At 42.4% G+C, this 15,063-nt stretch overlaps 1 protein-coding gene across 1 annotated transcript in view; it reads left to right on the forward strand.

Annotated features, from left to right (window-relative positions):
* Positions 1–930: 930 nt before the first annotated feature.
* LOC147725086 (uncharacterized) overlaps positions 931–15,063 on the forward strand; it is a 449,247-nt gene continuing 435,114 nt past the window's right edge. The window contains exon 1 of the mRNA XM_086918165.1: positions 931–2,093. Coding sequence (XP_086774291.1) covers positions 980–2,093 — 1,114 coding nt within the window. The 5' untranslated portion in view covers positions 931–979. The remainder of the gene's footprint in view (positions 2,094–15,063) is intronic.

The raw sequence follows: 15,063 nt of genomic DNA on the forward strand, positions 1-15,063 counted from the left end.
TGCCGAAACGCTGCAAGTGCTCCGATACTAGTCTAAATAAATTCAGAGTTACACAACAGTTACGCGCCTGCCAAGAAAAATTGAGATTTGCTGAATGGTCAAATGAGCGAGAAGAAAATTTGCTCCATTCACCTAAAAAATGACGGTTGTAGTGCTCTGCTCTTCCGGTGCGAGCGCGCGATGCCAGGTTTCATCTAATTAGCCTCAACCACTGGAACGCCCAGTCTGACACTGCCATCTTGTGGGTAGTCGGGAAAAGGCTGCGCATAGAATGAAAATCTCCAAAACCGATTCCAGGGATAACTTTGTAGTTAATATGTTCCTTGCTTTTTGGTTTAATTTATACTGGTGTTGAAAACTGTATGTTTTTGGAGTGATCAAATTGTATAATGCTCTATGTCTTCCTCTTTTTCTTTGTTAATATTCTCCTGCATTCATGGTTTACATATATGTTTTCTGCAAATGGCTACTTGCTAAAAAAATTTAAATAAAAAATAAATACATTTAAAAAAAGATGCGTTCTCTTTAAGTACAAAACCTATGGCGGACACTATGTACTTTGGTGAAAAGGTGTATGCGCCAGCGTTAGGGAGAGAGAAGCATACTACCATATCTCTTTGGATATTTTTCCATTCTGCTCTCTCCCTTTTATGCAACCCTGCATTTTTGGTTGCTGAGCCTTTTGGAAATATACCCAACAGTCTTCGATAGAGCAAAGTAGGGCTAATAGGCCTGAGAACACACAAAAAGTGGAATACTTTTATCTACTTACATTTATGTTTTTTGTTATCACTATGCACCTTTTTGTCAAGAAAGAATTATTACATATTGAAAGGCCTCACGCTAAAACATTTTTTTTTTTATTTTCCCTTACATTCTTTCTGGCTATATAGGAAGAAGTTTTATTGTAGCCCTCACTGAAAATTTGGTTGATCAAGCCACCCTCGCACTAGAGCTGAGCAGTTATGATGATCCATGCATGGTGCAGGTCACAGTCCCCTCTCCACCCTACAATCAGACTGTGCTCTTGGCGAAGAACAGCACAACAGAGGTGGTCCTACCTTCAGACTACATGCTCACTGAGGGTGAAAGATCAAGGAAGCTGGTGACGGTGAGCTCAGATGCAGATATTTCAGTCATCGCGTTTAACACAGCTTCCGCCAGTGCTGATGCCTTCGCCTGCCTCTCCAAACAAGACTTGAGCACAGAGTACTTCGTTTTCACATCCGTAAGTACGTTTGGAAACTATTTTGCTGTTGGCAATGGCGAAGATGTTGAGACTCAAGTCTATATTACAGTGTCCGGCTCCTTACTTGTTGATGGAACCAGATATGAAGACAAGCAGATGGTCACCATCACCCTGGCTCCACAGGAGGTGATTTTGCTCAGTGATGCTAATGACCTGACTGGCACCAGAGTTGTTTCTTCAACACCTGTGGCTGTTTTCAGTGGTAGTAAATGTTATGTTTTGCAGTCTGGCGGCTGTGACATTCTAGTCGAACAGCTATATCCTGTGCAAAGTTGGGGGCAACAATTTGTTGTATTTCCGCTGATGACTAAAGAAGTGACAGACCGTATTATTATTATCGCTGCAAGACCAAACACCACAGTCACTCTTCGTACTGAAAGCACCACCCTACAGTACAGCCTTCAGCCTGGTTCTCAGGTCAGCATGGACTTACAAACAGGAATGCTTGTGAATGCCACCAAGCCAATCATGGTCGGATATCTCTTCCAGGGGGGCAGTTCTTTAGGATTTGATTCCGATCCTTTCATAGCAACCGTTCCATCGTGCAACTTTCCTAGGACATACTACAAGTTTGTTACCAATGCCCTTTTTTACAACTACCTATTTATTGTGTCTCGCTCAGCCTCCTCGTCATCCGATTATCTTCTCGACTACAGACCACTAAGTGATTATGTACCGACCATGCAGCACGTGGAAGGCTTCACAGGTTGGGAAGTAAATTTAGGGAAAGCCGGTGGGCAACATGAAATTTCCCATCAATCGGAGACATTTGGAATTTATGTATATGGAGTTGAATTGCATGTATCTTATGGATATTCACTTGGCCAAGCGGAGTCATTTTCAGGTATTATACAATTATATTATTATACTTGCCTTTTTCTTTTTTTATTCATGATGAAGTTTGATCTGTGAAAATATTGAGTTTGTATGCACATGGTATGTATGTAGATTTACAAAGAACGCCACTATCTGGAGAGCTATCTAGAAAGGAAAAGAGTGCAGAATGTAGGTACAAACCCACAATATGATTCAGGATCTTTTACAAAAAGCAGAATGTAGATGGAGGTCATGGACATCAATGCACCAAAAGGCCTGCGGTAGCGGAAGTGGCTTCAAATGCCCGTTGACCTTCACTTTCACTCACACATATGTTTATACATACACACACACACTTTGCCTACACATGCACATGCATACACACATACAACCACACACACACACATACACATGCAGTTACATAAACACACTCAAAACTGCAAGCATACACATGGCATATATACCTTTGAAAGAACTTTTTTTACTTACCTCAACCGCCAGCTGCCAGAAAAAGTCATATACCAGCTACAGGGATTTTACTGCATACTGGATTCCTTTGGAACCTTTTTATAAATCAAATGTCTACTGTAGCAGCTTCTCAGTTGGGAGATGTTGGCCTTGGTAGACTCTGTGACAGCAAATAGACAACATTTCCAAATACATTTAACCAATGGGAGTACTCAGGATAAGAAGGCCTAATCAGATCATGCAGTAACTGATCAGTGCCAAATATCTTGCCACATAATTGGAACCTTAGATCCTAAGAGAATGTTGGTAAAGGACCCTCGATTGCAGAGTCAGAGGTAGAAAGCAGAAATGGCAAAGAACCCCTGGCGGGAATCAGTTCCTGGATTACAAAGTTAGTAACACAGAGAGAGAAAGCCCAGTCACCCCAGATGAATACAAATCATCTTAACACTCATGCACCCAAGGAAACTGTCTTGGGGGGACATTAAAAACCCCAAGAGAAATTCTCTGGCTTCTGCCTTACTGAGATCAGTGTTTCTGATTCAGTGTGAATTCAATTATACCTTTTGACACAGTTTTCAACTAAGACGCTAGTCTAAGGTACTTTAAAATGCTCTGAAAATTCCTATTGTCATATTATCTAAGATAATACACAAAGAGTTGGAGGGTCTGTTAATCAACAAAGCTGAGCCTATACGGTCCTGTTTAGGAGACCACACTTTTGGATTGCACTCAATCAGACCAAGTGGTCATATGACACAAGTATATGATAGATATCCTATCAGCCCACCCACTTGGCGGAGCCTCGTCATGTAGGACGTCTAACCAGGGTGGTGAGTCCAAGCCCAGATGAATTGGCCAGACAACACACACTACTGGTTCATATTGTAGAAGTGTCCATGCCACAGAGTGGTGCTGAAAAAGTGCAGTGCAAACAAAAAAGAAGTGATGTTAAAATGACGGTCGAGGCAAAATAATTTTTTTTATTGTTATTCACCAGGACGCCAGGTTAAAAAAGAAGTGTAGAACAGTGTGAAAAAATCACTGTGATACTTTGCTGTGTTGTGAATTAGGCCAACATGTTTCTGCCAATGGTGAAACTACACCGGCATTCTTCAGGGCCACATACAAAAGATCTTGCTACTGCAAAGGTACACTCAAGTATTTTGTGTAAAGTGAAAACTGAAAAGGACAGACCAAATTATTTATTAACGGACTGTCCAAACTACTGAAGTGGTCATGTAGACCATCCTACCGTATCCTCTCGAACCAGTAGTTGATAGAGGATGTGATCCTGTAAATGGAAACAAAAAGACAACAACTATTGTTTGTTCTTGAAACATAACAAACTTGTCACGTTGTAAGGACCATATACTAGACTCAGCTTGGCTAGTCCCTACTAGAACGGCCAAACAAAATAAAAGGTTGCATTTAGAGTAAACCACAGTCATTGCTGAACATATTTTCAAACAAAGTATAGAAGACTTACCCAGCAGTATGTGGGAGTCAAGCCTCACCTCACCCGGCAACGGCTCGGAGATTGAGGCCCCGCTCTATGCACAGAAATAAAGTAAAGCATGTAAGCCTAAGTAACTCAAAGGTCTGTAGAATACCCCAAGTCAATGCTAAGTTATACAGTCTGTGCATGTAAAAAACTGGTTGTAAGCTTGCCCACACCGATCACAGTCCCATGGAGATCAAGGGAAGGTAAAACTGCTAGACACACAAATGTCTGGTCGCTGATTAGCTAGGTCAACCAGGAGTGAATACTCCTATTGACCAACTAATGCTTGTTAAGTTATCAGTTTGTTGACCAATCAGAACCAACATACAGTCAAGTAATAGGAATAAACTGTATTGCTCAAAGATGAATTTTAAAAGGTAGTGAGCCTGAGTGAAAAAACCTTAGCCCTATACTGAAGTGTAAGAGGACAAGAAGAAACCCTCGCCTGCACCTATGACCATACTCTGATGGTAAGGAAAAGGAGAAAGGCTCAGTCTTAAAGTCAGGCTGGGAATATACATCAGCCTAGAGGGTTTTCTTTCCCAGAATCAAAGTCCTTAAAAAGAGACCCCCAAACAGCCTGAAGGAGCGTGCCACGATCTGTCTACTCACCTCTCCGTCGGTACCTCTCGGCTAACACCAAAGCCGAAGGGGAGGCAACGAGGAGAGGTGAGGCTCGTGTATTTATACCCAGCCTAATTGGAAGGAATGGCAGCAGCTGTAGTCCTATCGCTGCTGCCGATCTACGTCTAAACCATGTACTGCGCATGCGCGGTAATGCGTCGCGTCTCAGCACATTGTGTAACAAACGCCGAGCATGCGCGATGATGTAAGCCGCCGGTAACAGGGGGTGTGTCTGTAGCGGCGCGTGCACTGGGCATGCGCGAGAAAGTAGAGCATGCCTTTTTTTTAGATCAGATTCTCACTGATGCATTTGCGGATACTGATGGGGAAATGGACCCAAACATTGCGGCCACCACATATACTTCTATCCTGGAAAGGACATTTCAAATGTTAGCCCCCTCCAGAACCTCCAAACGTAATAGGAAAACTCCTTCAGCCCCATGGTTCACAGAGCAACTTAGGTTACAGCGTCAACATTGCCGCAATCTAGAACGTCACTGGCGCAAACATTACAATCCTTCAGACAAAATTACATATAAAGCAGCACTCATGGACTACAAGCACAAACTAGCTATGGAAAAAAACATCTATTATACCACCCAAATAGACCAGGCGAAATGTAACATGAAAACACTGTTTGAAGTAGTGAACCACCTTGCAGAACAAGCAAACCCTCCCACCGAAACATCACAAACTTTATGTAATACACTAGCTGACTATTTCTCAGATAAGGTCACATCTATATTTAAGGACTTTACTCCCAACTCTGACAATATGTCTTTTACGAATACAAAACATAAACTGAACTCAGCTACTCTCACTGAATTCACCCAGGTACCTTCGTGTCATATTCACAAACTAATTTCGTCAATCAAATCAGGTTCCCCTCTGGACCCCTGTCACCCTTCTATACTTCATACCATTCCAGATACTATCACTTTACCATTGACACATATTTGTAATATTATGTTTTCATCAGGTATTTATCCCAACATTTGGAAAAATACCATAATCAAACCACTCCTAAAAAAACCATCGCTTGATCCATCTGAGTCATCCAGCTACCGTCCCATTGCATCATTGCCATTTCCTGCTAAGATCTTTGAATCGGTCATGAACGAACAACTATCTGACTACATTCAAGCCAATGACCTATTAGATGACACCCAGTTTGGTTTTCGTCAAGGACATGGGACAGAAACGGCTCTGATTAAGGCCGCTGACGAAATAAGAACCACTATGGACAACGATGGACAGGCTGTTTTGATTCTGCTGGACTTGTCGGCGGCTTTTGACACGGTCGATCACTCTACCTTGATCGGCCGTGTCGAGACCATCGGTATCAAACACAAGGCCAAAGACCTTATAGCATCTTTCCTGGCCGACCGTAAACAGGCAGTTAAGCTGGGCTCATTTACTTCCCCGACATTCGCCCTTCCTTGCGGTGTTCCACAGGGCTCCTCGCTGAGTCCGACCCTTTTTAACATTTACGTGTCGGACTTGGCGAGGGTAATAAAAGCGTACAATATTAATTTGACCACTTACGCCGATGATACCCAGCTGGTATTATCTATTCACAAAAACGGACCCACTATAGCGGCTAACTTCAAAGACGGCATGCGGGCCATCAGCTGCTGGATGGCCTCTAACTGTCTTAAATTGAACTCTTCTAAGACCGAAGTTATGCTGTTTGGTAAGGTTCAGCTGGCCTGGTCTCCCTTATGGTGGCCGGAGGAAATGGGCACTCCACCTGAACCAGTCAGCAAAGTGAGAAACCTGGGTGTTATATTCGATGATAAACTCCATTTCCATCACCATGTGAATTCTGTAGTTTCATCGTCATTCAACATCTTGCGAAAAATTAAGAAGCTTTTGCCATACCTTCCTACCACCGCTGGCAAAACTCTTATTTCAACCCTAGTGTTTTCTCGTACTGATTATTGCAATGCCCTTTTCCTCAACGCTCAAGAAAAAGTAATTTCCAAACTGCAAATGATTCAGAACGCCTCCGCCAGAGTTCTACTTGGTATCCCAAAATTTACCTCTGTCTCAAGACAATTAGCTCAACTGCATTGGCTCCCGGTGAGGAGCCGCACTAAGTTTAAGTCCTTGTGTATTGTATACAAGGCAATAAACAACATGGGACCCAAATTTCTTAGAAATTCCTTTAAGCCTTTACCAACCCCCAGAACGCTTCGTTCCAACACCGCCCACCTGCTTCAAATCTCTAGAGCAAGGAAAGTCAACTGGGGAGACAGACGTTTTAGCATTGCAGCAGCAAGATTGTGGAATTCTCTTCCTCTCAACATTAAATCTAGCCCCACACTGCTTATTTTCAGAAAGCAACTTAAAACATGGCTGTTTTCTCAATGAACTAACTAGCAACCTCAGATATAGAGCTCTGCATCTGTTCTCTGAAACACTGGTAATAGATCTAGCTCCTAGCGCCGAGACACCCACGGGTAATTGTTGCGCTTTAAAAATTACTTAAATAAATAATTTAGTTAAATATGAATGTGCCCGTAGCGCGCGCATGCCCAGTGGCGTGTAAACAATGCATGAAATAGACTAACGGGAAGGCAAAGCTGCGCTTCGTTTGTCCATCCACTCCCACATATTCATATCACCTGGGAAAATACCAGAGCGGCGACATGGGGTTACCTAAAGCGCTACACGCAAGGTCAAAATCATGCATAATCACGCACCTATGGCAGAACAGTACACCTTCAAGGGATATTAAGTACCTGCGCTAATATTTATAGTATTGATCAAATGTATTGAGTCTACAATGCAAATGTAGGAACAGTGTGTGAAAGATATATAGAGGGCACAATGTTCCAAAATGTTAATCAATATATAAATAATGGGTCTAAACCATGGTGGATTCATGTTAATCACTCTGAGTTGAAGGAGTCCTAACCTTCAGCAATAAAGCTGGCTGAACCCAGAGCTTACATTAAATGGACTCACCAGCGGAGCACCCAATGCCTAACCTGGGTCTTTTAGCATGTTAGGGTAATGTTGACAAATAACTGACGTCTGCTCCACTCTGTATGGTCACTGGAGAGGATCTACATCATGTAGAGCGTATGGCAAGCTATTGAGCTAAAGTCTTAGAGTGTAAAGGGTTGACAATTTATAAGGGATATTTTCATGGAGGATCCCAGATGGTCAAATGGACACCCAAGGTATGTTGTCATTCAACCCCGATACGTCAGTTTTCAATTTGAAAATCCAGCGCTGTTCTTTGATAAAAAGAAACCTTGAGACATCTGTTATGTGTGGTGGAATGAAGGGTTGCTCTAGAACCACCCACCTCAGGTCATCAGCTTTATGCTTCTTGATTAAAAAGTGGTTCGTCAGACAGGTGGACTGTTTATTACACTGTATCGTACTCTTATGTTCGCTGATACGAAGTTTAATTTTTCTGGTGGTATGTCCGATATAAGCCAGACCACACGGGCATGTGATCATATAGATCAATCTCTCTGAATTGCAGTTGGTATGATTGAACAACTTCCACGGTCTAGAAGTTCCAATGTCAATGGAGAGGGTCTTGCGGGTCTGTGGACAAGATGTACAGTTACCACAGGGGTAGTGCCCTTGAACCGGAGTGGTATTCCAGATGGTGTCCAGGGTGGTGGTGGTTTCCTTTCTCTGTGTCCGTGGTCTTGTATGAACCAGGCTATCTCTGATGCTGGACCCTCGTTTAAAAGCAAACAGAGGCCTGGGTATTTCACCAGAAGCCGTATTCAAGATTTTCCAGTGCTTCAAAACTGTTGTTCATACAAGTGATTGGAAGAGCAGTTGCGCCAGACCCTCAGAAATTGGCCCACTGGCAGATTGTCACGTAGTGACTGTGGGTGGAAGCTTCGGTATGACAATAGGGAGTTACGAGCCATGGGTTTCTTATACAAGCGGCTCTGCAAACCTCCCTCTTCCGGAAAAATAAGAAGATCCAAGAATGGTAGCCGCTCTTTGCTGTACTCCACTGTGAAACGGAGATATTGATTCCTGGAGTTCAACCACGTGTGAAAGTCAGTAACCTCCACACTGGTACCCCTCCATATGACAATGATGTCATCTATGTATCTGTGCCACAGCAACACCTGAAGTGACAATCTGCCAGTGGGCCAATTTCTGAGGGTCCGGCGCAACTGCTCTTCCAATCACTTGTATGAACAACATGCGAGGGAATTATCATGGAACCTGAAGGAGCGGCACTACCCCAATCAATTGATACGTCGTGCTCACAAAAGAGCCTTCAACAACAATCGAGAGGCACTAATCGAACATCGACATAGCAAGGCACCTTCCGAGAGGATTACGATGGTACACACTTTCAGCACCCGATCAAATATGGTAAAGAAAACAGTTTTGAAGCACTGGAAAATCTTGAATACGGCTTCTGGTGAAATACCCAGGCCTCTGTTCGCTATTAAACGAGGGTCAAGCATCAGAGATAGCCTGGTTCATACAAGACCACGGACACAGAGAAAGGAAACCACCACCACCCTGGACACCATCTGGAATACCACTCCGGTTCAAGGGCACTACCCCTGTGGTAACTGTACATCTTGTCCACAGACCCGCAAGACCCTCTCCATTGACATTGGAACTACTAGACCGTGGAAGTTGTTCAATCATACCACCTGCAATTCAGAGAGATTGATCTATATGATCACATGCCCGTGTGGTCTGGCTTATATCGGACATACCACCAGAAAAATTAAACTTCGTATCAGCGAACATAAGAGTACGATACGGTGTAATAAACAGTCCACCTGTCTGACGAACCACTTTTTAATCAAGAAGCATAAAGCTGATGACCTGAGGTGGGTGGTTGTAGAGCAACCCTTCATTCCACCACACATAACAGATGTCTCAAGGTTTCTTTTTATCAAGGAACAGCGCTGGATTTTCAAATTGAAAACTGACGTATCGGGGTTGAATGACAAAATACCTTGGGTGTCCATTTGACCATCTGGGATCCTCCATGAAAATATCCCTTATAAATTGTCAACCCTTTACACTCTAAGACTTTAGCTCAATAGCTTGCCATACGCTCTACATGATGTAGATCCTCTCCAGTGACCATACAGAGTGGAGCAGACGTCAGTTATTTGTCAACATTACCCTAACATGCTAAAAGAACCAGGTTAGGCATTGGGTGCTCCGCTGGTGAGTCCATTTAATGTAAGCTCTGGGTTCAGCCAGCTTTATTGCTGAAGGTTAGGACTCCTTCAACTCAGAGTGATTAACACACAATCCACCATGGTTTAGACCCATTATTTATATATTGATTAACATTTTGGAACATTGTGCCCTCTATATATCTTTCACACACTGTTCCTACATCTGCATTGTAGACTCAATACATTTGATCAATACTATAAATATTAGCGCAGGTACTTAATATCCCTTGAAGGTGTACTGTTCTGCCATAGGTGCGTGATTATGCATGATTTTGACCTTGCGTGTAGCGCTTTAGGTAACCCCATGTCGCCGCTCTGGTATTTTCCCAGGTGATATGAATATGTGGGAGTGGATGGACAAACGAAGCGCAGCTTTGCCTTCCCGTTAGTCTATTTCATGCATTGTTTACACGCCACTGGGCATGCGCGCGCTACGGGCACATTCATATTTAACTAAAGGCATGCTCTACTTTCTCGTGCATGCCCAGTGCACGCGCCGCTACAGACACACCCCCTGTTACCGGCGGCTTACATCATCGCGCATGCTCGGCGTTTGTTACACAATGTGCTGAGACGCGACGCATTACCGCGCATGCGCAGTACATGGTTTAGACGTAGATCGGCAGCAGCGATAGGACTTCAGCTGCTGCCATTCCTTCCAATTAGGCTGGGTATAAATACACGAGCCTCACCTCTCCTCGTTGCCTCCCCTTCGGCTTTGGTGTTAGCCGAGAGGTACCGACGGAGAGGTGAGTAGACAGATCGTGGCACGCTCCTTCAGGCTGTTTGGGGGTCTCTTTTTAAGGAATTTGATTCTGGGAAAGAAAACCCTCTAGGCTGATGTATATTCCCAGCCTGACTTTAAGACTGAGCCTTTCTCCTTTTCCTTACCATCAGAGTATGGTCATAGGTGCAGGCGAGGGTTTCTTCTTGTCCTCTTACACTTCAGTATAGGGCTAAGGTTTTTTCACTCAGGCTCACTACCTTTTAAAATTCATCTTTGAGCAATACAGTTTATTCCTATTACTTGACTGTATGTTGGTTCTGATTGGTCAACAAACTGATAACTTAACAAGCATTAGTTGGTCAATAGGAGTATTCACTCCTGGTTGACCTAGCTAATCAGCGACCAGACATTTGTGTGTCTAGCAGTTTTACCTTCCCTTGATCTCCATGGGACTGTGATCGGTGTGGGCAAGCTTACAACCAGTTTTTTACATGCACAGACTGTATAACTTAGCATAGACTTGGGGTATTCTACAGACCTTTGAGTTACTTAGGCTTACATGCTTTACTTTATTTCTGTGCATAGAGCGGGGCCTCAATCTCCGAGCCGTTGCCGGGTGAGGTGAGGCTTGACTCCCACATACTGCTGGGTAAGTCTTCTATACTTTGTTTGAAAATTATGTTCAGCAATGACTGTGGTTTACTCTAAATGCAACCTTTTATTTTGTTTGGCCGTTCTAGTAGGGACTAGCCAAGCTGAGTCTAGTATATGGTCCTTACAACGTGACAAGTTTGTTATGTTTCAAGAACAAACAATAGTTGTTGTCTTTTTGTTTCCATTTACAGGATCACATCCTCTATCAACTACTGGTTCGAGAGGATACAGTAGGATGGTCTACATGACCACTCCAGTAGTTTGGACAGTCCGTTAATAAATAATTTGGTCTGTCCTTTTCAGTTTTCACTTTACACAAAATACTTGAGTGTACCTTTGCAGTAGCAGGATCTTTTGTATGTGGCCCTGAAGAATGCCGGTGTAGTTTCACCATTGGCAGAAACATGTTGGCCTAATTCACAACACAGCAAAGTATCACAGTGATTTTTTCACACTGTTCTACACTTCTTTTTTAACCTGGCGTCCTGGTGAATAACAATAAAAAAAATTCTTTTGCCTCAACCGTCATTTTAACATCACTTCTTTTTTGTTTGCACTGCACTTTTTCAGCACCACTCTGTGGCATGGACACTTCTACAATATGAACCAGTAGTGTGTGTTGTCTGGCCAATTCATCTGGGCTTGGACTCACCACCCTGGTTAGACGTCCTACATGATGAGGCTCCGCCAAGTGGGTGGGCTGATAGGATATCTATCACATACTTGTGTCATATGACCACTTGGTCTGATTGAGTGCAATCCAAAAGTGTGGTCTCCTAAACAGGACCGTATAGGCTCAGCTTTGTTGATTAACAGACCCTCCAACTCTTTGTGTTCGTTGTAGCTTGATTAGGGGTATTTGAGCTTGGATGGTCTATAAATATAGTCCCCTTGACCCTCCTTAATCATTGTTTTTCATATTATCTAAGATGCCTTTCAAAGTTTTCTTTACATAATATCCAGTCTTATTGAATAACATTAACCCTTTTTTTCTGAAATGCCCCAGTGTTCCAACAAATGTCCTGTTGTAAAGTTGTTTGTCACTCTATTCCAGTTAGAGCCCAAGCAATTGAGAACTCGCGGCTACACCCTTGAAAAGGGCACATCAAACGTATTAGTTTCACAGCTCTATGTATGCATGTATATGCTATTTCTATACCTAAAACCGAGTGAAAAGACAAAGGAGTGATGCACACTTTCAAAACCAGCATAAAGTCAACAAGTAATAGGAAACGAAGCTGTGTTGTGGACAGCTTATGCATTGTGATGTATTGTTCGCTTAAGACGTTTGTCATCAACTTTTCCCTAAACTGGAGATGGATTGGGGTGGTCCTGATGAATATTAGGATGTTGTTCCAGATCCTGGGTGCAAGAATGTAAAAGGCCTCCTTCATTGTGTTTTTTTACACTCCTTAGTCTACAGCTTGATTGGTTCCTGGCTGTGGGTGTGCTAAGAACCGCCAAAGATGGCGAGCTTATCTACAAGATCAGCAGGATGCTGGTTGTGAAGACTGTAAATGATGCCACTGGTTTTGAAGATATTGTTGCCTGGCATGGCGATCCAAGAAAGTTCCTTAATGATAGGGTAGATGTGATCATATTTTTTCAGGCCCTGGATGAGACATGCTGATGAGTGTAGGGTGCCATAATAGCTTCAAAATGTTGTACACTGATGTATACACTTTTTAAATGTTTTTGAAGTTGTGTATTCCTGTGCCTGTAATTCAAACTTCAAAAAAGTTTGAATAGCATTAAATTGAGTAGTTTTGCCGGAAACAGAATAACCACTGGGACAGAGACTTCTAGAACAGTGACCTCGAAGGGTGAGCTAATAAAACCATAACTTGCATAATGAGTGACTTCTAAGAAAGGAATAACTACTAGCCTTTCCTATGAGATGGATTTGTCCTGTAAAGATTGATTTCCCAAGGAATTAAATCCAACTTTATTTTGAAAGAGAAAACAATTAGATGGACTGAAAACAAAATGAACGAATCATCAACACGATGGACTTTTTGTCTTCTTCGAAAAGCTCCTATAAAACCTAGTTGTCAAGCCGCTGAAATGCATTAGTTAATTTGGCTAGTAGGTGGCTCTTCCCCATTTGCAAAAGTGGGACAGCTAAGGCACCATTTTACTTATTAATACACTGCAGTCCCTTCACATTCAACTTGGTTAAGGGCAGCAGCACAAACATAATCTGCTTATTACTCAAAGCTCTCTATATCGAGTGTTACTTACATTTGCCAAAATCTTTCAGTAAATCACTCCTTGACTATTGACATGGGTGGTTTGATTTCATACATTCTACTTTTGCCCTATTCCATTTAATATGTTAATGGCTCATTTTCCACGGATACCAACAATTGGGAACGGCTGTTCGTTTTTTCTTTCCGCCTACTACACATGTTCAGTGTCCTTATTAGAGGTTCGAAGATGCACATCTACTTTATGCCATTACATTGCCTGGAGGAAGTTTCTCCATGCTGAAAATAGACCACTCACAACAGAGCTACAGTATGATCTCTAGTGGTTAAGTTATGCCAGTGTTTGCTGGTGCTTGGCACTAGCACTTATCGCTCAATACCGACACTTATTTAAGACAGCCTACCATATGGTGGCGCTGTATGTTTTAGCAGTGTTCTTTAATAAAGTATTGAATGTTCATAAAAAAATACGCAGATCCAAGCCATGCTTTCAGCTGAAATAATCCAAAACAGCACGCTTGTATTGTGTGATGCGCAGTGTGTGACTGTGTGGACAGGGACAACCTGTAGTGCCAACCACAATGTCCTCCAAAGGAATATCACGTGCCCTGGCACATACATTCCTAAAGATGAGGCACTGATAGTGCCCATATATAGGAAATGCAGCATAGCTACAATAGTAATGTCAATTCTTGTGAAATGCAGCACAGCTACTATGGTGATGCCCATGCTTGAGAAATGCAGCAGACTTACCATGGTGATGCCCATACCTGAGAAATGCACCAGTGCTACCTTGATAATGCCCATTCTTGAGCAAATGCAGCAAACCTACCATGGTGATGCCCATACATAAGAAATGCAGCAGACCTACCATGGTGATGCCCATACATAAGAAATGCAACATACCTACCATGGTGATGCAAATACATGAGTAAAGCAGCAGAACTATTATGGTGATGCCCATGCATGAGAAATGCAGCAGAACTACCATGGTGATGCCCATTCTTCAGAAATGTAGCAGTGCTACCATTATGATGCCCATGCATGAGAAATGCAGCAGAACTACCACAGTGATACCCATTCTTGAGAAATGCATCAGTGCTACCATGATTATGCCCATGCATACGAAATGCAGCAGAACTATCACGAAGATGTCGATACTAAAAAAAATGCAGCAGAGCTACCATGGCAATGCCCATCCCTAAGCTATTGGATAGCTTGAGAACAACTCTTTTTACTTTTTCGTGGTTATGAATTTTTATTGTTATTTTAATAAATTCTGGCTTTATTTTTAGGGTGCTCCCAGGTTGGTGTTTTAAGTCCTGAGGGTACGTCACTGGAGTAAATACTTTTTAGTGCTTCAAAAATGCTTTTGGTTGCATCCCACTAGGCACTCATTGTTCACTCGTGAAAGGTTTTTGTTGTGTTTTTTTACTCTTTGTAATAATCGCATTAATTTATGGATCATTCTCAATGAAGTTCTTTATTGTTTCATCTTTGTTGAAATTAATTTCATTTCAAATTTCTTTATATCACATTTTGATTATATTGTATCTCATTGGAAGAGACAACAATAAACACCTCTTGAAGGGCAAAAAAAAGCATTAAAAAAAACGTGC

Source organism: Lissotriton vulgaris, chromosome 4_1, assembly GCF_964263255.1.
Source record: "Lissotriton vulgaris chromosome 4_1, aLisVul1.2, whole genome shotgun sequence".
In the NCBI taxonomy this organism is placed as follows: Eukaryota; Metazoa; Chordata; class Amphibia; order Caudata; family Salamandridae; genus Lissotriton; species Lissotriton vulgaris.